Raw genomic sequence first — 25,891 nt, 5'->3', positions numbered from 1 at the left:
CATGTCTAAGATTCCAGATCAGACAGTTCCTCATCCTTGCTGGGCTTGGTACTTTTTATTTTCCCAAATAGCCTTCAGGGCAAAACTACTCATTCTTAAACTGGTCCATTGAAAAAATAAACTCATAGACTATGTCAAACCTTTGTCAATATTCTCTCCACAAGAGGTAAACAAAATGAAACTTGAGAAAATAAAATTGATATAATACACGCACGTTTCCTTAGATTTTCCCCAATCTTAAGGATAAAGCTGGGGATCAGTTTTAGGATATTTACTGAGTATCAAGGTGCCTGGGAATGAATAAATAAATTTATGTACGATACGGACAAGGTATGTAGTCCAAATATTTGGGGTACGAGGTTTAGAAGATTAGTCGGCAACTACCTTCTTTAGGCTTCAACACTGCCAGGATGTTTGACTTTTCCTACAAAAAATATTCAGGTGCCCATGTTCGGCATTCCAATTACTTCAGTGTCAAGACAAGGTCTAACAATGATTTAAGATATTGATTGATATAACATAATTTAATAGAAACCATCTTGAATTTATATGCTCTTTAAAATATCATATTTTAAAAGTGAAATTTCAGGATTTTACTTTTGATTAACAGCCACCAAGAAGAACATCTGCATGTATTTAACAAGGGTAGTAATACTGCATCAAAAATATTTCTTGAATACTGTGAACAAAGGAGCCACAAAAACTCAGCATGAAAAGTGAAGTTCTGGAGTTCTGCACAGCCAGAATCAGATCTAAGTCCTCAGCGGCAAGCAGGAGACTCAGAAAATGCCGACTTTAATTACAAACTTTATTTGTCAATACAATTCACAGTTTATACATGGTGCATTCCACCATATGAACTTTCAGAACAGTTATTGAGGAAATGGGTGTAGCTTTCCTTCTAAAAGAGCCTGACTTTCTAAAATTTTGGTTAGAATTTTTTAAGTTTATAAAAGTACCTTCAACAAGTTAACTGAATATTTACATTTCTAGCTTAAATTTAAATTTTGGAAAATAAGCATCTATTAAGTTTTTTTTTTTTTTAAGATCCTGGGTTTATTTTTTAAGACCCTAATCTGAATGCCACTTATTCAGATACACCCCTGACCCCCAAGAATAAAAGTAATGTTTTGCCATTATATTTAGGGAAATCATTTTCTTTCTGCATTTTACAAATTATATTTACAATGTACAGCAGATCTGTGTATGAAAATAAAAGAAAGAGTAGCAATCTACTAGGTGCCTTTACTGAATTTCTTCTGAATCTTGAAAACATCCAAAGAGTTGCAAGATATAAAATTAAACTAAAGAGGATTAACAGCCTTTACTATCTTTAAAAAAAAAAAAACTCTCAAGATTTAAATTGTGCTATAACAGCTTTTTCTCTAATGTCAGAGATGAATTATGCCTGCAATCTGCATTTTTCCATGTGCAAAATCACAGTGGTCCCAGTTTCAACTCCGCTTTCACACCCAGCTGCAACTCCAGAGGTACACCCACAGAAGGCTAGGACTGTGCCCAGCTCTGCCTCCTACATTTCCGCCCCTCATCTGGCGAAAGTCACCCAAGGAAAGAAAATCATATGAGCTTTTCATACATTAAAAAGCAAATAGATGCTGGCAGTACAATGTTTATTAGCAAATGCTTGTAACACATTGTTTTACTATCTTCTTTTCATCCAAATGGCAATTCACACCAACTGTCTAAATTCACCTTCAAGAATATCCATTTTCGTAGTTTTGTCAGATCATTTATGTATATATATGGATATATATATATATATATATATATATGGCTTTTCTTCTTCCACCGTTAAAAGATGTATATATAGTTAGTTAGTCAAAAATGATAAATTTTAAATACTGCCAGGAAAAAAGGGACTGATTGAGAGCAGTCAATTTTACTGGCCTGGTAATAATTACACTGTATATATGTACCACTGGTACCTGAGTCAAATAAATACTCAGAGGGGCCGTCTTTGCACCTCATTTCTCTGCAGTGCCTTTAACGCTAGGGTTTCTGAGTGTTGCTTCAATGTCCATCTAATTTGGCATCTATTCCTTCTTCGGGCATCATCACTTCGGTCATTTTACACACTGTTTCCAGCAAGGTATGGTATTCAAACAGGAGTTGTGGGGTAAAGGACTGCGGAGTTGAGCCTAGGGGTGGGGCGGGGAAGGAGAAACCACACATTAGCTAGAGAGGTTCTGTTTCTTCGTAAGATAAGGCACTGACAGAAAATTTCTTAGGTAAAAGGCTGCAAAAGAATTTCTTGCCATTTACAAAAAGAAATGTTGTCATCCATAAATGGTCCATAATCTAGGCTCAGTTAGGTAGACCCTGAAAAGTTAAGGACTGATCCCTCAAAGCTACATTATCACCGGAAATACTTATAATTCATTCTGAGGCCTTTTGGCACACTTGGAAAAGAGAGAGAAAAACAGTCTGGGCACAAAAAGGCATCAGACATTGCTTGTTTTATTCCACTGGTCAAAGAAAGTGGACCATTCAACAAGAATCATCAAAAAGATAGTGCTGGCTCAGAATTCAAATTCTCTTGATGGTAGATGACCATGATAGGTGTATCTATTTTTCTTTTTTTTTTCCTTTTTGGAGCTCATGCACAATTTAAAAAACGCTACCAACAACAGTCAAAAAGAGCATATAGAAGTCCTCACCTATGGCTATGCCTAGGGCTCTTCAAAGAGAGGGCTATTTAATGTTCTCAATAACAGCAATTTCCTCGCCTGCACAGTGTGGCGTCAGTCCATTCAAATAGATACTTTCAGTTTTCAGTAAGGGAGGCAAGACGTCCCTCTCGCTGGCGAGGTGGTTCACTGACAGGGTCCTCCTACAGGGAGTCAGCTCCTGGTTGTGGTTCCCAGCCAGTTCTGCGGAGAGCTTCCGCTTTATGGAGGTGGCACGCTGGAACTTGTCGTAAATCTCCACGCTCAGCCGCCTCCTGGTTTCCTTGAATTCGGCCGTGACATTGGCTGTCCACTCAGCAGCATGGGCTCTGAACTCTCCCACCTGGAACGTGCACGCAGAGAAAAGACAGAGAGACACCAACAGGACAGTCAATGTTTTGTGTGCTTTATCTTCTGATCACTGTATTTGGGGGTTCTAAAAAGAAGACCGTAGCCTTTTGTAATATGAGAGATCTGAGAATTGAGGTACTTAGGCAAGTTGTGAGGAACAAGCTTCCATTTTATATAGATATGACTCTAAAAATGAATCTGTGAGCTTAAACTCTATTAACCAAATTATATTAGAGGTACTAGATGCCCTTGTTTTTGGAGACAAATCCTGTCATTGAAACTTCTGATCAAAAGGCAATCTCTAACTTTTTAAAGCTCTGTTTCTTTTTTAATCTGTAATTTAAAGAAGTATTTGAATGTAGAGAAGGCAGTAAGACATAGGAGAAGCAGCAAGACAGAGTAAAAGAGCCTGGAGTGTGAACCCAGGTGACCTGGTTGGTTCTCATAGCAGTGATGCTGTTTGCTCAGGATATAAACAGAGATTTTAGACAGCCGAAATGGTGTGTGCAAGAACTTTGACTCCAACCCCACACTGGTCATTTAGGAATCCTCTATTTACTAAATAAGCAATAAAATATTTTGTTTCTGATTCCAGGGAAAGCAAATAAACAAGGCCTGGCAAGTTCATTTTGAGGCCCATTTGGAGAATGATTAAGTCCAAGGAATAGTTTCCCAATGAATGTTTGTGGAATTAGTGAAGTTAACCTGTCTGAGCTGCCATTTCCTCAGCTGTGGAACAGGCATCTTCACAGCACACATCTAGCATGATGGCTGGGTAATGCACTTCAACTGCAAGAGCCTATCACTATATAGTTATCATTGTGGCCTTTGTTTGAGATTGAATAAAAAGACATTGCCAAGTGCTAAGCATTTGCATAATGTTTTCTTCGACCTCTTTAAAATTATATCTGCACTTTAGTGACCTAAAATAGAATAATGACCCATCCCGCAGGAAACTTTATAATCTTTTTCTTAACCAACTAGAATTTAATAATCTAGGATATCTCTTAGAATAATCTCCTAATGGGGGAACAAGTCCCCCATTCCCTATTGCTAGCACTTCTGCTCTTGGATTAGGGAGCTCCACGGAACTCAATTTTTAAGTGACATGGGCTCCTTTTAACCTGGCAAGCAAATAACTACTGCTTTGTTTTGTTTTATTTTACCTCTGTCGCTTTTTGTTTTAAATTTTGATGTGCGAAATATAACTCATGGTTTCTGCTATAGTCTGAACGTTGGTGTCTCCTGAAAATTCATATGTTGAAATATTAACTGCAAAGGTGATTATATTAGTAGGTGGGGCCTTAGGGAGGTGCTTAAGTCATGAAGTAAAGCCTTCATGAATGAGATCAGCACTCTTACAAAAGGGGTTCCAGAGAGATCCCTCACCCCTTCCACCATGTGAGGACACAGTAAGAAGGCTCTGTCTACAAACCAGGAAGAGAGTCCTCACTCTGTCATGCTGGCACTGTGATCTTGAATCTCTAGAACTGTGAGAAATAAATGCTGTTTATAAGATCCCCAGTGTGTGGTATTTTGTTATAGCAGCTTGATTGGACAAAGTCAGGTTCTAAATATTTATACTAAAAATCTGATTTATAAGAGAGCATATGTATGTACATCTACTTCAACATGATGTATACATGCACTCGGATGGTCATGGATATAAATTTGTGTGAGTGTATGTGTGTGTATGGAAACTGTTCAAATATCCTTAGAAGGTGGCACATGGCAGACCAACTCTTCCTCATCCATCCATAATCACATACATGCACACATTTGATGATCTACTTTTATTTTATAAAGGTCTTTTATTTCCCACTTGTATTGACCTAGCAAGAAATAATTGCTTGTCTTCTGGTTCTGGTTCTGAAAAAAGCAAACTGGAAAAATGAGAACTTTGTGGCATACATAACTGGCAAGATCAAGCATTCCTTAATCACTGAGGCAACTTAAAGGGAACTTGCAGGGAAAGAAGTGCTAAATTTATAGTGATTCAGCCTGAAGATTCTTACTGTTCCCATAAGGGACTGTGTCTACTGTACTTAGCTCTAAAAGCAATTATTGAATTTTTAATTCTGCTTTGGGGGGACTCTCTGGTTAGAAAAGTATAGGCAGTATCAATCAGTGGTAAAAAATGCTAAATCACTCCAAATGCACTTATAAATAAACCCTCCAACTGTTGATATTCTTCTTCTATTTACCTAGCTGTCTTTTTGATTAGACTAAGCATTCTTGAGTTCGGAGTCTATACTACATACATTGGTGTATATAAAACATCTAGCGTCTGGAATAGAGAAGGCACTGAGTAGAAACTTGATGAATTGCATTGAATTAATAAGTAAATACTATCAAGAAAGTTTCGAAATAATATTTTAACATAAACAGTTAAGAGATTCAGTTGTTTCTCTACCAGTTCCAATTTAATTTTAAAGACGGAAAATTGCAGCCTGCTTAAAGATGGTGCACAAACACAAAGAGAAAACCTGATTAATATGGTTTTGAACAATACAGTTAATCATTGTCCAACATGTTATTAAATTCTTCTAGTTTACAGTACAAACAGATAATCCTGAGCCGTGTTAAATTTGCTGTTTAAAGTAAAACAGTAGGAGATCTTCAAGATGGCAGAGGAGTAAGATGTGGAGATCATCTTCTTCCCCACAAGTACATCAGAAATATATCTACATGTGGAACAACTCCTACAGAACACCTACTGAACACTGGCACAAGACCTCAGACTTCCCAAAAGGCAAGAAACTCCCCACATACCTCAGTAGGGCAAAAGAAAAAAGAAAAAACAGAGACAAAAGAATAGGGACGGGACCTGCACCAGTGGGAGGGAGCTGTGAAGGAGGAAAAGTTACCACACACTAGGAAGCCCCTTCACTGGCAGAGACGGGGTGGTGGGAGGAGCTTCAGAGACACAGAGGAGAGCACAGCAACAGGGGTGCAGAGGGCAAATTGGAGAGATACCTGCACAGAGGATTGGTGTTGACCACCACTCACCAGCCTGAGAGGCTTGTCTGCTCACCCGCCAGGCCAGGTGGGGGCTGGGAGCTGAGGCTCGGGCTTCAGAGGTCAGATCCCAGGGAGAGGACTGGGGTTGGCTGCGTGAACACAGCCTGAAGGGGGCTAGTGCGCCACAGCTAGCCAGCAGGGAGTCCAGAAAAAGTATGGACATGCCTAAGAGGCAAGAGACCATTGTTTCGGTGTGTGCGAGGAGAGGGGATTCAGAGCGCTGCCTAAACGAGCTCCAGAGATGGGCACGAGCTGCAACTATCTGCGCAGACACCAGAGACAGGCATGAGACGCTAAGGCTGCTCCTGCAGCCACCAAGAAACCTGTGTGCAAGCACAGGTCACTATCCACACCTCCCCTCCCAGGAGCCTGTGCAACCCGCCACTGCCAGGGTCCCATGATCCAGAGACAACTTCCCCAGGAGAACACATGGTGGGCCTCAGGCTGGTGCAATGTCACGCCAGCCTCGGCTGCTGCAGGCTCACCCCACATTCCGTACCCCTCCCTCCCCCCTGGCCTGAGTGAGCCAGAGCCCCCTAATCAGCTGTTACTTTAACCCCATCCTGTCTGAGTGAAGAACAGATGCTCTCACGTGACCTACATGCAGAGGCAGGTCCAAATCCAAAGCTGAACCCCGGGAGCTGTGCAAACAAAGAAGAGAAATGGAAATTTCTCCCAGCAGACTCAGGAGCAGAGGATTAAATCTCCACAATCAACTTGATGTACCCTGCATCACTGGAATACCTGAATAGACAACAAATTATCCCAAAATTGAGGTGGTGGACTTTGGGAGCACTGTAGACTTGGGGTTTGCTTTCTGTATCTAATTTGTTTTGGTTTTATGTTTATCTTAGTTTACTATATAGAGTTTATTATCCTTGGTAGATTTGTTTATTGATTTGGTTGCTCTCTTCCTTTTATATATATAGATATATATATATTTTTTTTTTCCCTTTTCTCTTTTTGTGAGTGTGTTTATGTATGCTTCTTTGTGTGATTTTGCCTGTACAGCTTTGCTTTTACCATTTGTCCTAGGATTCTGTCTGTCCGTTTTTGTTTTTCTTTTGTTTTTTAGTATACTTTTTAGCACTGGTTATCATAGGTGGATTTGTTTTTGGTTTGGTTGCTCTCTTCTTTCTTTTTTTTTTATTACTTTTAAATTTTTTTTTACTTTTAATAATTTTTTTAATTTAATAACTTAATTTTTTTCTTTCATTTTTTTCGTTCATTTTGTCTCATTTTTCTTCTGAGCTGTGTGGCTGACAGGGTCTTGGTGCTCCAGCCAGGTGTCAGGCCTGTGCTACTGGGGTGGGAGAGCCGAGTTCAGGACACTGGTCCACCAGAGACCTCCCAGCTCCACATAATATCAAATGGCAAAAGCTCTCCCAGAGATCTCCATCTCAACGTTAAGACCTAGCTCCACTCAACAACCAGCAAGCTACAGTGCTGGACACCCTATGCCAAACAACTAGCAAGACAGGAACACAAACCCACCCATTAGCAGAGACGCTGCCTAAAATCATAATAAGGTCACAGGCACCCCAAAACACACCACCGGACGCAGTCCTGCCCACCAGAAAGAAAAGATCCAGCCTCATCCACCAGAACACAGGCCCCAGTTCCCTCCACCAGGAAGCCTACACAACCCACTAAACCAACCTTAGGCACTGAGGGCAGACACCATAAACAATGGGAACTACAAAATGGCAGCCTGCGAAAAGGAGACCCCAAACACAGTAAGTTAATCAAAATGAGAAGACAGAGAAAAACACAACAGATGAAGGAGCAAGGTAAAAACCCATCAGACCAAAACAAATGAAGAGGAAATAGGCAGTCCACCTGAAAAAGAATTCAGAGTAATGAGAGTAAAGATGATCCAAAATCTTGGAAATAGAATGGAGAAAATACAAGAAATATTTAACAAGGACCTAGAAGAATTAAAGAGCAAACAAACAATGATGAATAACACAATAAATGAAATTTTAAATTCTCTGGAAGGAATCAATAGCAGAATAAATGAGGCAGAAGAACAGATAAGTGACCTGGAAGATAAAATAGTGGAAGTAACTCCTGCAGAACAGAATAAAGAAAAAAGAATGAAAAGAATTCAGGACAGCTCAGAGACCTCTGGGACAACATTAAATGCACCAACATTCGAATTATAGGGGTCCCAGAAGAAGAAGAGAAAAAGAAAGAGACTGAGAAGATATTTGAAGAAATTATAGTTGAAAACTTCCATAACATGGGAAAGGAGATAATCAAGCCCAGGAAGCACAGAGAGTTCCATACAGGATAAATCCAAGGAGAAACACGCCGAGACACAAATTAATCAAACTATCAAAAATTAAATACAAAGAAAAAATATTAAATGCAGCAAGGGAAAAGAAAATAATAACATACAAGGGAATTCCCATAAGGTTAACAGCTGATCTTTCAGCAGAAACTCTGCAAGCCAAAAGGGAGTGGCAGGACATATGTAAAGGGATGAAAGGGAAAAACCTACAACCAAGATTACTCTACCCAGCAAGGATCTCCTTCAGATTCAACAGAGAAATTAAAATCTTTACAGACAAGCAAAAGCTAAGAGAATTCAGCACCAACAAACCAGCTTACAACAAATGCTGAAGGAACTTCTCTAAGTGGGAAACACAAGAGAAGGAAAAGACCTACCATAACAAACCCAAAACAATTAAGAAAATGGTAATAGGAACATACATATCGATAATTACCTTAAATGTAAATGGATTAAATGCTCCCACCAAAAGACAAAGACTGGCTGAATGGATACAAAAACAAGACCCATACATATGCTGTCTACAAGAGACCCACTTCAGACCTAGGGACACATACAGACTGAAAGTGAGGGGATGGAAAAAGATATTCCATGCAAATGGAAATCAAAAGAAAGCTGGAGTAGCAATTCTCATATCAGACAAAATAGACTTTAAAACAAAGACTATTACAAGAGACAAAGAAGAACACTACATAATGATGAAGGGATCAATCCAAGAAGAAGATATAACAATTTTAAATATTTATGCACCCAACATAGGAGCACCTCAATACCTAAGGCAAATGCTAAGAGTCATAAAAGGGGAAATCGACAGTAACACAATCATGGTAGGGGACTTTAACACCCCACTTTCACCAATGGACAGATCATCCAAATGAAAATAAATAAGGAAACACAAGCTTTAAATGATACATTAAACAAGATGGACTTAATTGATATTTATAGGACATTCCATCCAAAAACAACAGAATACACTTTCTTCTCAAGTGCTCATGGAACATTCTCCAGGATAGATCATATCTTGGGTCACAAATCAAACCTTGGTAAATATAAGAAAATTTAAATCATATCAAGTATCTTTTCCAACCACAACGCTATGAGACTAAATATCAATTACAGGAAAAAATCTGTAAAAAATACAAACACATGGAGACTAAACAACACACTACTAAACAGCCAAGAGATCACTGAAGAAATCAAAGAGGAAATCAAAAAATACCTAGAAACAAATGACAATGAAAACAGGATGACCGAAAACCTATGGGATGCTGCAAAAGCAGTTCTAAAAGGGAAGTTTATAGCAAAACAATCCTACCTCAAGAGACAGGAAACAACTCAAATAAACAACCTAACCTTACACCTAAAGCAGTTAGAGAAAGAAGAATAAAAAAAACCCCAAAGTTAAGGAAAGAAATCATAAAGATCAGATCAGAAATAAATGAAAAAGAAATGAAGGAAACAATAGCAAAGGTCAATAAAACTAAAAGCTGGTTCTTTGAGAAGATAAACAAAATTGATAAACCATTAGCCAGACTCATCAAGAAAAAAAGGGAGAAAACTCAAATCAATAGAATTAGAAATGAAAAAGGAGAAGTAACAACGGACACTGCAGAAATACAAAGGATCATGAGAGATTACTACAAGCAACTATATGCCAGTAAAATGGACAACCTGGAAGAAATGGACACATTCTTAGAAAAGCACAACCTTCCGAGACTGAACCAGGAAGAAATAGAAAATATAAACAGACCAATCACAAGCACTGAAATTAAGACTGTGATTAAAAATCTTCCAACAAACAAAAGCCCAGGACCAGATGGCTTCATAGGCGAATTCTATCAAACATTTAGAGAAGAGCTAACACCTATCCTTCTCAAACTCTTCCAAAATATAGCAGAGGGAGGATCACTCCCAAACTCATTCTACGAGGCCACAATCACCCTGATACCAAAACCAGACAAAGATGTCACAAAGAAAGAAAACTACAGGCCAATATCACTGATGAACATAGATGCAAAATTCCTCAACAAAATACTAGCAAACAGAATCCAACAGCACATTAAAAGGATCATACAACATGATCAAGTGGGGTTTATCCCAGGAATGCAAGGATTCTTCAATATACGCAAATCAATCAATATACGCAAATCAATCAATCAACAAATGAAGGAGAAAAACCATATGATCATTTCAATAGATGGAGAAAAAGCTTTCGACAAAATTCAACACCAATTTATGATAAAAACCCTCCAGAAAGTACACATAGAGGGAACTTACCTCAACATAATAAAGGCCATATATGGCAAACCCACAGCCAACATCATTCTCAGTGGTGAAAAACTGAAACCACTTCCTCTAAGATTAGGAACAAGACAAGGTTGTCCACTCTCACCACTAATATTCAACATTGTTTTGGAAGTTTTAGCCAGAGCAATCAGAGAAGAAAAAGAAATAAAAGGAATCCAAATCGGAAAAGAAGTAAAGCTGTCACTGTTTGCAGATAACATGATACTATACATAGAGGATCCTAAAGATGCTACCAGAAAACTACTAGAGCTAATCAATGAATTTGGTAAAGTAGCAGGGTACAAAATTAATGCACAGAAATCTCTTGCATTCCTATACAGTAATGATGAAAAATCTGAAAGAGAAATTAAGGAAACACTCCCATTTACCATTGCCACAGAAAGAATAAAATACCTAGGAATAAATCTACCTAAGGAGACAAAAGACCTGTATGCAGAAAACTATAAGAGACTGATAAAAGAAATTAAAGATGATACAAACAGATGGAGAGATATACCATGTTCTTGGATTGGAAGAATCAACACTGTGAAAATGACTATACTACCAAAAGCAATCTACAGATTCAATGCAATCCCTATCAAACTACCAATGGCATTTTTCACAGAACTAGAACAAAATATTTCGCAATTTGTATGGAAACACAAAAGACCCTGAATAGCCAAAGAAATCTTGAGAAAGAAAAATGGAGCTGGAGGAATCAGGCTCCCAGACTTCAGACTCTAACACAAAGCTACAGTAATCAAGACAGTATGGTACTGGCACAAAAACAGAAATATAGATCAATGGAACAGGAAAGAAAGCCCAGAAATAGATCCACACACATATGGTCACCTTATTTTTGATAAAGGAGGCAAGAATATACCATGGAGAAAAGACAGTCTCTTCAATAAGTGGTGCTGGGAAAACTGGACAGGTACATGTAAAAGAATGAAATTAGAACACTCCCTAACACCATACACAAAAAGAAACTCAAAATGGATTAAGGACCTAAATTTAAGGCCAGACAGTATAAAACTCTTAGAGGAAAACACAGGCAGAATACTCTATGACATAAATCACAGCAAGATCCTTTTTGACCCACCTCGTAGAGAAATGGAAATAAAACCAAAAATAAACAAATGGGACCTAATGAAACTTAAAAGCTTTTGCACAGCAAAGGAAACCATAAACGAGACAAAAAGACAACCCTCAGAATGGGAGAAAATATTTACAAACGAAGCAAGTGACAAAGGATTAATCTCCAAAATTTACAAGCAGCTCATGCAGCTCAATATCAAAAAAAACAAACAACCCAATCCAAAAATGGGCAGAAGACCCAAACAGACATTTCTCCAAAGAAGATATACACATTGCCAACAAACACATGAAGGGACGCTCAACATCACTAATCATCAGAGAAATGCAAATCAAAACTACAATGAGGTATCACTGCACACCAGTCAGAATGGCCATCACCAAAAAATCTACAAACAATATATGCTGGAGAGGGTGTGGAGAAAAGGGAACCCTCTTGCACTGTGGGTGGGAATGTAAATTGATACAGCCACTATGGAGAACAGTATGGAGGTTCCTTAAAAAACTAAAAATAGAACTACCATATGACCCAACAATCCCACTCCTGGGCATATACCCTAAGAAAACCATAATTCAAAAAGAGTTCTGTACCATAATGTTCATTGCAGCTCTATTTACAATAGCCAGGACATGGAAGCAACCTAAGTGTTTATCAACAGATGAATGGATAAAGATGTGGCACATATATACAATGGAATATTACTCAGCCATAAAAAGAAACAAAATTGAGTTATTTACAGTGAGATGGATGGACATACAGTCTGTCATACACAGTGAACTAAGTCTGAAAGAGAAAAACAAATACTGTATGCTACCACATGTATATCAATAAAAAAAAAAAAAAGGTTCAGAAGAACCTAGGGGCAGGACCGGAATAAAGATGCAGACGTGAAGAATGGACTTTAGTGCACAGGGAGTGGGAAGGGTAAGCTGGGATGAAGTGAGAGTGTGGCATGGACATATATACACTACCAAATGTAAAATAGGTAGCTAGTGGGAAGCAGCCGCATAGCACAGGGAGATCAGCTCGGTGCTTTGTGACCACCTAGAGGGGTGGGATAGGGAGGAGATATGGGGATATATGTATATGTATAGCTGATTCACTTTGTTATAAAGCAGAAACTAACACACCATTGTAAAGCAATTATACTCCAATAAAGATGTTAAAAAAATAAAATAAAATAAAACAGTAATTATTGATGAAAAACTAAACATTTCTTCTGAGTTTTACTCCCACTTTAACCAATGATTTTATTAAAGAGGAATTAATCTGTTCCATTTGAGAATTCATAATTTTCTAAGTGTAAAAAGGACAAATACTAATATACTGTTTTCTATGATGAGCTTATCTTAGTAGTAAGGTTAATAGTATAAAGGGAACAGCTAAGAATCTACATTTTTGTTTAAATAAATGTCTGTGAAAAGTATAAGAATCAACTACTATATTCAATCTCCTCCTATATACAAGTGGGTAATGAGAAATAATCACTTACTTAAAGGACAGCCATCTGAGTAAGCCCCTCAATCATGCCTCAATTCTGGAGGCACTGTCAGAACTGATGGACCTAAAATTAGGTCTATTATTTTTTTTAATTGATTTTTATTGGTATAGTTGATTTACAATGTTGTTAGTTTCTTCTGTACAGCTAAGTGAATCAGTTATACATATACATATATCCAGTCTTTTTTTAGATTCTTTTCCCATATAGGTCATTACAGAGTACTGAGTAGAGTTCCCTGTGCTACACAGTAGGTTCTTATTAGTTATCTGTTTTATATATCATAGTGTGTATATGTCAATTGCAAACTCCCAATATCCCTCCCCCCTTCCCCCTTGGTAACCATAAGTTTGTTTTCTACATCTGTGACTCTATTTCTGTTTTGTTAATAATTTCATTTGTACCATTTCTTTAAGATTCCACATATAAGCGAAATCATGTGATATTTGTCTTTCTCTGTTGACTTACTTCACTCAGTACAACAATCTCTAGGTCCATCCATGTTGCTGCAAATGGCATTATTTCATTCTTTTTATGGCTGAGTAATATTCCATTGAATATATGTACCACATCTTCTTTACCCATTCCTCTGTTGATGGACATTTAGGTTGCTTCCATGTCTTGGCTATTGTAAATAGTGCTGCAACGAACACTGGGGTCATGTATTTTTTTGAATTATGGTTTTCTCCACATATATGCCCAGGAGTGGGATTGCTGGATCATATGGTAACTCTATTTTTAGTTTTTCAAGGAACCTCCATACTGTTCTCCATAGTGGCTGCACCAATTTACATTCCCACCAACAGTGTAGGAGGGTTCCCTTTTATCCACACCCTCTCCAGCATTTATTGTTTGTAGATTTTTTGATGATGGCCATTCTGACTGGTGTGAGGTGATACCTCATTGTAGTTTTGATTCGCCTTTCTCTAATAATTAGTGAAGTTGAGCCTCTTTTCATGTGCTTTTTAGCTATCTGTATATCTTCTTTGGAGAAATGTTTCTTTAGGTCTTCTGCCCATTTTTGATTGTGTTGTTTGCTTTTTTGATATTGAGTGCATGAGCTGTTTGTATATTTTGGAGATCAACCACTTGTTGAATTGCTTCCATTAGCTTTGTTTTGGTTACCAAACTTTTACCTCCAGAAAGGCCATTGACCTTCATAGGATCTGCCTCCCCTTTTCTTTGGTAATGGTCTTCTCATATTTTTATCTTAAAAATATCTTATTAGATGTGGTGTGTGTGTGTGTGTGTGTATATACACATATACATATATACACACATATGTGTACATGTATATACATATATACACACATATATACAATGGAATATTACTCAGCCATAAAAATGAACTAAATAATGCTATTTTCAGCAATATGAATGGACCTAGAGGTTATTATGCTAAGTAAGCCAAAGACAAATATCATATGATATTGCTTATAAGTGAAATCTTAAAAAATGATACAAATGAACTTATTTACAAAACAGAAATAGACCCATAGACATAGAAAACAAGAAGGTGGGAAGGATAAATTAGGAGTTTGGGATTAACAGATACACACTACTATATATGAAATAGATAACCAACAAGGACTTATTATATAGCACAGGGAATTATACTCAATATTTTATAATAACCTATAAAAGAAAAGAATCTGAAAAAGAATAGATATATATATATATGTATAACCGGATCACTTTGCTGTACACCTGAAACTAACACAAACATTGTAAATCAACTATACTTCAATAAAAAATCTTCTTATTGTTAATAATAATAGACTTTGCTTATCCAAAATTCAAATGTTAATACATTTATTTGCCAATTTTCTATCTCCTCCAATTAGGATGTAAGTTCTATGAATATCCTCAGCACCTAGACAGTACCTGGTATGTAGCTGACTTCTAAGACATACCTGTAAAATGAATGAATATATGCCCCCAAATTCATGTTCTCTGTAATCTCACATCTCAATGATAACAATGAGGCACAGTGTAGCACACATACTGCCACTTGTTTTTCTCTGTGCTAACCTTACTTTATTCCTCCTCCATTTTGATGATCATTAATATTTTTGCAAAAATGGTCTTACATTAACCACATTGTTTTGCAAATGGCTTTTTTTCCCACTTAACCAATTTTAGTCATTTTTCCCATTTAGTACTCATTATACTACCTCGTAGTTTCTACCAGCTGCCTAGAATTCCACAGGATGATGGATGTGGCATGCCCGTATTGATGAATATGGATTTGGTTTTTGTTTGTTTGTTTTTGCTACGGAAAATAATACTTCAGTGAACATTCTTATAACCATACCTTTGCTGATGTGTTCAAGTATTACTAGAAGTGGAAACACTGGGTCAAAAGACATGTATATTTTCAGATTTTGAGGACACTGTGAAATTTCCATCTAATCCCTACTGTTTTCAGACTCTGGGCTCCCAGTCACCCCACTATTTCCTCTTTCTGCACACTTAGGGAACCTCTGTCTTTCACAGCAAAAAGCACTAGATCATGGCACCTGCATAGAAAATTCTTTAGAAATTTTAATCATCTCTCTATTGCAATTTGAAATTTAACTGGTCATGATAAATTGGAGGAAGAATGAAAACCTTCCTTAGACTTGATCTGATTTTTCTCCAGACGCAGGTTTCACGAAGTCACCATGATCTCTCAGGTTGCACTAATGACACACACACAGCTTTCTGTAGAGCCAGGTGTTTCCACAAATTAGTGATTCCTGCAAATTAGGAAAAGGCTAAATGCAAGGAAAGCTCAGAATTGTCTTAATCCATAACTCTTTACTTTCTTATCTTTAACTGCACTCAAGCTCTGGCAGAGGCTGGTAGAATACCACTTTTGGGGACATTTTTTTTTTCTAATTTCTCTGGAGTTTCCAAGAGTGGAAAGGCAATCTCTGGAGGTCATAAGGCTGCAGCTGAAAATGTCAGAAAACAGAGGGAAGAGGGGTTAGCAGGAGGTGGGAAGAAGCCTCCAGTTCCAGCTCTGTCACTTACCTGTGTGCATACAGGCAAGCAATTTAACCTTTTTTGAGTTTCAGATTCTTTATCTATAAAATAAGGTCATAACAATCTATTTCACAGGAGAAACAAGTATTGTGTGTGTGCATGTGTGTGTGCGTGTGTGTGTGTACATGTGTGGGGGTCTGTGTTCTTAAAATATAAAGGACTACACAATTAGTAATTATGATGATGAGGCTGGTGACAATGATGTGGCTTGCGAAAGGTACTTAAAGAGCTTACAGGAGAATACCAGATACAGAATAAGTGATATAAAATTGAAAAAATGGGACACTTCTCCCTGGAATATAACTCACAGGTTCTAGGCACCCAGTGGCAGCATGGCCTGAGGTCTCTGAAATTCTCACCAGAAGTGCTACAGATTGCCTAAACTCAGAGTTCTGGAGATCTTTAAAGCATGAGGTGTTTTGAGAATGTTGAAGACATACATAAAAAATACAGCTGAACAATCATCCTGGCCAGATACGTTGAATGATGTATTTCATCAGTCAAATGAAGGTCAACGCAAGACAGTGTTCATGTTTACTCATTATTACAACTGGAATAATACTGTAAAATATAATAATGAATTCATTGTACCACTCAATAAACATATATAACTCATAATAAAAAGGATTCTCATTATTAATACAGGTCTATGTAATGAGACTGAATAAAATCTTGTATGCATAGATAGTGCCTACTATGTGCTAGGCATTGCTCTTTTAAAAATATTAACTTATTTAATCTTTACAACAACTCTCTGGGGAAGATTCTATTTTTCACAGAAGAAACTGAGACTAGAGAGGTTAAAAAACTTAAGACACACAATGCATATGTGGTAGAGCCAGGAGCCAGGAGCCAGGATTCAAACCTGGAGGTTTAACTACGACATATTATTTTTCCTCACCAGTAAAATCTTATTAACTCTAAAGACTAAATATCTTTAGGAGGAGTGCAAGGCAAATTCACATTATGTGGAAATCCACCCTATAGCAGGTTATATTAGGGTGAGGATCCACTGCCATAATTTCCTAAAGATACTGGAAAGAATGAAAATTTACTCATAAAAATATGCACTAGGACTACTTATCTAAATCAATAATGCTATCTATTCCCTCTCTATTGTGCCTTATTTTTCTACTATTCTTCATGATACAAGACTTCAAGAACATAGCCACTCAAACTCAAAGCTTGAAAAAAAAAGAGAAAAATAAAGAAGAGTCCCTCAAAAACTAAACCAAGGCCATCAAAGTAAAGAAGAATTATTTATTCCCATTTCTTAAAAAAATTCATGACCTTAGAGAATTGCCTATACCAATGTAGTCATTATTCATCAAATAGCACATAGTATCCTAAAGTACAGACTCGTATCTTTGAATGGTGATAAAACTGTATATTCAAACTCTGAAGGTGCTTTTTTGTTTTCTAAGACATTAAAAAATAAAGTCCAGAGAACATCAAATTTATATAAGTAAATATTTTTCTCAATTGAAACATTAATGCTTGTGGATAATTAAAATGAATCCTTATGCATTAAAACATGTTTGTTTTGTTGGATTTAAAAAAAAATCTTTCAACAGTTTATTCAAATAGTATGTCATCTCCCTAAAACTAAGCAAATCTACACCACTTAGCAATAACAAAGCTGAGGACTCCAAAGTGAGCAGAAATAGCTCCTAAAGGATCACCATGAATGTGATGGTGGTAGCTCATGCACTTGACTCAAAGAAGAGGTCTTCCTCTGTATTCCATGTATTCTTAACTTTCACATAATTCTCACAGCCCAGTGATCTGATTTACAAGAAAAGGAAGAAAATGGAGTGCTACAAACAGTCGCTTGCCTTCTAAACGCTACTGGAAATGCTCTTGTCCTTGTCACTAAATTCAGTGCACCATTCTCTGTCCTTCTTTTGCCTGATCTTTACAGCTGCAAATGGCACTGATGATGACTCCCAATCAGTCTTTGCTCTTAATTTCCAAATCAGTACATTTTCATGGTGGCTTTTTTTTTTAACCGTTCAAGTGAATTCTTTTCCATCAACCTCATGGGATCATTTTCTTTCACCCTCCTCTTAACTACCTTTGTCCCTCAGGCTTCTATTCTTCTCATTTTCCCTGGATAACCATATCCCTTCAATTATTTCTGTTACTGTCTATTTGCTGATGACTCTCAAATACATATTTCTAGGTCAAGTCTCCCTACTGAATTCTGTATCTATACAACTGACTGCTTATGAAACATCTTCACTTAAGATGACTCCTGACCATCTCAAGCTCAGCACTTCTCCAAATGAAATCCTTTAACTTCTTAAACCTATTCTTACTTAATTTTTTTTTATCACAGTGAATAACACCATTAACCACTAAGTTTCCCAAGTGGAACTTCAGTATAATCCTTTATTCTTCCTCTCACCCAATCTTATCAAATCAACCCAAAGTCTTGCTGATTTACCTTTTTTCTCTCAATTCCTTTCACTTCTCTCCATTCCCATTGCTAAAACTATAGTCCAGTCCACCATTTTGTCTCATCTATATTATTTCAGCAGCTTCCTAACCAGTCTTGCTGACTTAAGTCCATCTCCCGTAAATGCATTCACACAGCAGCCAGAGTGCCCCTTAATAAACATAAATCAATCAAGTATTTTCCACTGCATAAAACTATTCAATTGATTCCCATTTCACTTAGTCCAAACTCTTTAAAGTGGCTCATATGTTCTAGGGCTTACCTACTGTTTCAGCTTCATTTCTAACCCCCAACCCTCTCAAAGTCTACTCTTGGGGCCCATACTGAACATTTCTTTTATTTCCTCAAATATGCCACTTTTTCTTCTCCTTCCTTCCTTCATTAGTTATTATTTGCTCTGTCCAGAATACTGATTCCCTGTCCTTCTCTGGGATATTTTTTACTCATCCTAAATTAGACATCCTTATGGAGCCATTTCCTGATCCCCTAGACAAGATCAGGATCACTTGATATTTGTAGCTACGTCATCCTGTACTTCCCTAGCATTACTCTCATCACAAACTTATTACAATGATTAGTTTAAATGTCTTCATGGTAATAGAAAGGATTTGTCTGCCATGTCCCATTCGGTATTCTCAGAACCTAGAAGAGTGTATGTGTGGGAATTCAATAAGCATTTGTTAGACAAATGAATGAATGGCTGGCAAATCAATCATGTTTTGGGTATATACTCCAGTAAAAAGAGTCTGCTTCTTAGTTGACTCTGCTGGGATAATCTTGTTTCTCTCTGGAGGGAGACTTGGCCAGGCCTATTTATAGTAAAGGTTCAAAGTATGTTTCCTCAAGGGTTTTAGTCTTTGCAGAGCCTCCTCAGCATTCTAAGAAGCCTGTGATGCTACTAATGCCTCATCTCACGGTGAAGAACATCATGCCTCTTGTATAGACCCCTTAAATCAAACTTCCTTTTCTTTCCCTTCTCCTTACCAGCTCCTTAACCTTTGCCATTGTTCTTACAACTCTGCATGACAATACCTGAATAGGCTATCCCAGAACCTGGGCTTCCCCATCCTTACTGGATGTAACCTTTTAAAACTTAAAGAAGGTTTAACCCTTTCACTTTAGAAGAATCACTAACATCTTCATCACCAACTAGGAACACTTATTAAGCATCTGATAGCTTTTCAATGTAGCAAAATCTCATGGTTACAGAGGCCCAGTATTTTCCTCCCCAATAGTGATTCCAAACCCAAATTTAAGGCAATTTTCCTTAATCAGATAAGATCAATAGGATGGTCTAAGAAAGATGAAAGTTCACTATCTTAGAAACTTGCAATTTAGGAAGTTTACAGGAAGCTCATTTGTAACCATAAGGAGTATTTATCACTCCATTGATCCACTTAACCAACTACATAGCAGATTCCTTACTGCTAAGGATCAATGCCCGATTTCTTATCAAGCTCACCCTTACTTCCCACCCACTCCACATTGCACAATCTTGGACAGTGCTTTGAGTAGAGTCATTTAATAAAATAAGTTTGGTCTTCCCAACGAGATGGTAATGACAGTGACTATGCATCCTATTTATTTCTTCTCATTAAAGTACCCAACATGATAATTTGAATAATGTAGATTCCCACATCCTTTCTGACTAACTAATGAGAAATCTGTTACCACTGACTGACAGCACTCTCCCTGCACAAACACTCTCAGGGCCTTTATATGAAGCTGATATTTGCCTAAGTTCTATTTCAGTGTGTTTTGGTATAGCCTGAAGAGAATGCAATTTATAAATCGATTTTAATAATCACTAAAATGTTCATATCCTCAGATAAAATCAGTAATTCACAGAAATTTAACCTGGGAGAGGAGGAGCTTCAAGATGGCGGAAGAGTAAGACGCAGTCCTGCCCACCAGAAAGACAAGATCCACCGGAACACAGGCACGAGTCTCCTCTACTGGGAAGCCTACACAACCCCCTGAACCAACCTTAGCCACTGGGGACAGACACCAAAAACAATGGAAAGTACGAATCTGCAGCCTGTGAAAAGGAGACCCCAAACACAGTAAATTAAGCAAAATGAGAAGACAGAGAAACACACAGCAGATGAAGCGGCAAGGCAAAAACCCACCAGACATAAAAAATGAAGAGGAAATAGGCAGTCTACCTGAAAAAGAATTCAGAATAATAAGAGTAAAGGTGATCCAAAATCGTGGAAATAGAATGGAGAAAATACAAGAAATGTTTAACAAGGACCTAGAAGAACTAAAGAGCAAACAAACAGAGATGAACAACACAATGAATGAAATTAAAAATTCTCTAGAAGGGATCAATAGCAGAATAACTGAGGCAGAAGAACGGATAAGTGACCTGGAAGATAAAATAGTGGAAATGACGACTGCAGAGCAGAGTAAAGAAAAAAGAATGAAAAGAATTAAGGACAGTCTCAGAGACCTCTGGGACAATATTAAACGAACCAACATTCGAATTATAGGGGTCCCAGAAGAAAAAGAGAAAAAGAAAGTGACTGAGAAAATATTTGAAGACATTAGAGTTGAAAACTTCCCTAATATGGGAAAGGAAATAGTTAATCAAGTCCAGGAAGCACAGACAGTCCCATACAAGATAAATCCAAGGAGAAACACGCCAAGACACATATTAATCAAACTATCAAAAATTAAATACAAAGAAAAAATATTAAAAGCAGCAAGGGAAAGAAAATAATAATATACAAGAGAATCCCCATAAGGTTAACAGCTGATCTTTCAGCAGAAACTCTGCAAGCAGAAGGGAGTGGCAGGACATATTTAAAGTGATGAAAGAGAAAAACCTACAACCAAGATTAGTCTACCCAGCAAGGATTTCATTCAGATTTGAGGGAGAAATTAAAAGCTTTACAGACAAGCAAAAGCTAAGAAAATTCAGCACCACCAAACCAGCTTTACAAAAAATGCTAAAGGAACTTCTCTAGGCAGGAAACACAAGAGAAGGAAAAGACCTACAATAATAAACCCAAAACAATTAAGAAAATGGTAATAGGAACATACATATCGATAATTACCTTAAATGTAAATGGATTAAATGCTCCAACCAAAAGACATAGACTGGCTGAATGTATACAGAAACAAGATCCATATATATGCTGTCTACAAGAGACCCACTTCCCACCTAGGGACACATACAGACTGAAAGTGAGCAGATGGAAAAAGATATTCCATGCAAATGGAAATCAAAAGAAAGCTGGGGTAGCAATTCTCATATCAGACAAAATAGACTTTAAAACAAAGACTATTACAAGAGACAAAGAAGGATACTACATAATGATGAAGGGATCAATCCAAGAAGAAGATATAACAATTGTAAATATTTATGCACCCAACATAGGAGCACCTCAATACATAAGGCAAATACTAACAGCCATAAAAGGGGAAATCGACAGCAACACAATCATAGTAGGGGACTTTAACACTCCACTTTCACCAATGGACAGATCATCCAAAATGAAAATAAATAAGGAAACACAAGCTTTAAATGATACATTAAACAAGATGGACTTAATTGATATTTATAGGACATTCCACCCAAAAACAACAGAATACACATTTTTCTCAAGTGCTCATGGAACATTCTCCAGGATAGATCATATCTTGGGTCACAAATCAAGCCTTGGTAAATTTAAGAAAATTGAAATCGTATCAAGTATCTTTTCCGACCACAACGCTATGAGACTAGATATCAATTACAGGAAAAGATCTGTAAAAAATACAAACACATGGAGGCTACACAATGCACTACTTAATAACGAAGTGATCACTGAAGAAATCAAAGGGGAAATCAAAAAATACCTAGAAACAAATGACAATGGAGCTACGACGACCCAAAACCTATGGGACGCAGCAAAAGCAGTGCTAAGAGGGAAGTTTATAGCAATACAAGCCTACCTCAAGAAACAGGAAACATCTTGAATAAACAACCTAACCTTGCACCTAAAGCAATTAGAGAAAGAAGAACAAGAAAACCCCAAAGCCAGCAGAAGGAAAGAAATCATAAAGATTAGGTCAGAAATAAATGAAAAAGAAATGAAGGAAACAATAGCAAAAATCAATGAAAGTAAAAGCTGGTTCTTTGAGAAGATAAACAAAATTGATAAACCATTAGCCAGACTCATCAAGAGAAAAAGGGAGAAGACTCAAATCAATAGAATTAGAAATGAAAGAGGAGAAGTAACCACTGACACTGCAGATATACAAAAGATCATGAGAGATTACTACAAGCAACTCTATGCCAATAAAATGGACAACCTGGAAGAAATGGACAAATTCTTAGAAATGCACAACCTTCTGAGACTGAACCAGGAAGAAATAGAAAATATGAACAGACCAATCACAAGCACTGAAATTGAAACTGTGATGAAAAATCTTCCAACAAACAAAAGCCCAGAACCAGATGGCTTCACAGGCGAATTCTATCAAACATTTAGAGTAGAACTAACACCTATTCTTCTCAAACTCTTCCAAAATATAGCAAAGGGAGGAACACTCCCAAACTCATTGTACAAGGCCATCATCACTCTGAAACCAAATCCAGACAAAGATGTCACAAAGAAAGAAAACTACAGGCCAATATCACTGATGAACATAGATGCAAAAATCCTCAACAAAACATTAGCAAACAGAATCCAACAGCACATTAAAAGGATCATACACTATGATCAAGTGGGGTTTATCCCAGGAATGCAAGGATTCTTGAATATACGCAAATCAATCAATGTGATATACCATATTAACAAATTGAAGGAGCAAAACCATATGATCATCTCAATAGATGCAGAGAAAGCTTTCAAAAAAATTCAACACCCATTTATGATAAAAACCCTCCAGAAAGTAGGCAAAGAGGGAACTTACCTCAACATAATAAAGGCCATATATGACAAACCCACAGCCAACATCATTCTCAATGGTGAAAGACTGAAACCATTTCCACTAAGATCCGCAACAAGACAAGGTTGTCCACTCTCACCACTATTATTCAACATAGTTTTGGAAGTTTTAGCCACAGCAATCAGAGAAGAAAAAGAAATAAAAGGAATCCAAATCAGAAAAGAAGAAGTAAAGCTGTCACTGTTTGCAGATGACATGATACTCTACATAGAGAATGCAAAAGATGCTATCAGAAAACTACTAGAGGTAATCAATGAATTTGGTAAAGTAGCAGGATACAAAATTAATGCACAGAAATCTCTTGCATTCCTATACACTAATGATGAAAAATCTGAAAGAGAAATTAAGGAAACACTCCCATTTACCATTGCAACAAAAAGAATAAAATACCTGGGAAAAAACCTACCTAAGGAGACAGGACCTGTATGCAGAAAAATATAAGACACTGATGAAAGAAATTAAAGATGATACAAACAGATGGAGAGATATACCATGTTCTTGGATTGGAAGAATCAACATTGTGGAAATGAGTCTTCTACCCAAAGCAATCTACAAATTCAATGCAATCCCTATCAAACTACCACTGTCATTTTTCACAGAACTAGAACAAAAAAATTCACCATTTGTATGGAAACACAAAAGACCCCAAACAGCCAAAGCAATCTTGAGACAGTAAAACAGAGCTGGAGGAATCAGGCTCCCTGAATTCAGACTATACTACAAAGCTACAGTAATCAAGACAGTATGGTACTGGCACAAAAACAGAAATATAGATCAATGGAACAGGATAGAAAGCCCAGAAATAAACACACGCACCTATGGTCACCTAATCTTTGATAAAGGAGGCAAGAATATACAGTGGTGAAAAGACAGCCTCTTCAATAAGTGGTGCTGGGAAAACTGGACAGGTACATGTAAAAGTATGAAATTAGAACACTCCCTGACACCATACACAAAAATAAACTCAAAATGGATTAAAGACCTAAATGTAAGGCCAGACACCATCAAACTCTTAGAGGAAAACATAGGCAAAACACTATGACATAAATCACAGCAAGATCCTTTTTGACCCACCTCCTAGAGAAATGGAAATAAAAGCAAAAATAAACAAATGGGACCTAATGAAACTTAAAAGCTTTTGCACAGCAAATGTAACCATAAGCAAGACGAAAAGACAAACCTCAGGATGGGAGAAAATGTTTTCAAATGAAGCAACTGACAAAGGATTAATCTCCAAAACATACAAGCAACTCATGCAGCTCAATATCAAAAAAACAAACAACCCAATCCAAAGATGGGCAGAAGACCTAAATACACATTTCTCCAAAGATATACAGATTGCCAACAAACACATGAAAGAATGCTCAACATCATTAATCATTAGAGAAATGCAAATCAAAACTACAATGATATATCATCTCACACCGGTCAGAATGGCCATCATCAAAAAATCTACAAACAATAAATGCTGGAGAGGGTGTGAAGAAAAGGGAACCCTCTTGCACTGTTGGTGGGAATGTAAATTGATACAGCCACTATGGAAAACAGTATGGAGGGTCCTTAAAACACTAAAGATAGAACTACCATATGACCCAGCAATCCCACTACTGGGCATATACCCTGAGAAAACCATAATTCAAAAAGAGTCATGTAGCAAAATGTTCATTGCAGCTCTATTTACAATAGCCAGGACATGGAAGGAACCTAACTGTCCATCAACAGATAAATGGATAAAGAAGATGTGGCACATACATACAATGGAATATTACTCAGCCATAAAAGGGAACAAAACTAAGTTATTTGTAGTGAGGTGGATGGACCTAGAGACTGTCATACAGAGTGAAGTAAGTCAGAAAGAGAAAAACAAATACTGTATGCTAACACACATATATGGAATCTAAAAAAGAAAAGAAAAGAAAAGAAAATGGTCAGAAGAACCTAGGGGCAAGACAGGAATAAAGATGCAAACCTACTAGAGAATGGACTTGAGGATATGGGGAGGGGGAAGAGTAAGCTGGGACAAAGTGAGAGAGTGGCATGGACATATATACACTACCAAACGCAAAATAGATAGCTAGTGGGAAGCAGCCGCATAGCACAGGGAGATCAGCTCGGTGCTTTGTGACCGCCTGGAGGGGTGGGATGGGGAGGGTGGGAGGGAGGGAGATGTGGGAGGGAGGAGATATGGGGACGTGTGTGTATGTATGGCTGATACGCTTTGTTGTAGAGCAGAAAC

General features: G+C 37.4%; 1 protein-coding gene across 6 annotated transcripts in view; it reads right to left on the bottom strand.

The window, feature by feature from the left end:
- Nucleotides 1-791: 791 nt before the first annotated feature.
- KCNK2 (potassium two pore domain channel subfamily K member 2) overlaps nucleotides 792-25,891 on the bottom strand; it is a 231,375-nt gene continuing 206,275 nt past the window's right edge. For all 6 annotated transcript variants that reach the window (XM_082473253.1, XM_082473255.1, XM_082473252.1 and 3 more), the window contains 2 exons: nucleotides 2,679-3,030; nucleotides 792-2,159 (listed from right to left, as the gene is read on the bottom strand). In XM_082473253.1, coding sequence (XP_082329379.1) covers nucleotides 2,713-3,030 — 318 coding nt within the window. In that variant the 3' untranslated portion in view covers nucleotides 792-2,159; nucleotides 2,679-2,712. The remainder of the gene's footprint in view (nucleotides 2,160-2,678; nucleotides 3,031-25,891) is intronic.

Source organism: Balaenoptera physalus (assembly GCF_965194825.1).
Source record: "Balaenoptera physalus genome assembly, chromosome: 1".
NCBI classification, from domain to species: Eukaryota; Metazoa; Chordata; class Mammalia; order Artiodactyla; family Balaenopteridae; genus Balaenoptera; species Balaenoptera physalus.
The sequence above is the reverse complement of the archived record's forward strand: the minus strand, read 5'-3'. Positions and strand labels throughout refer to the sequence as shown.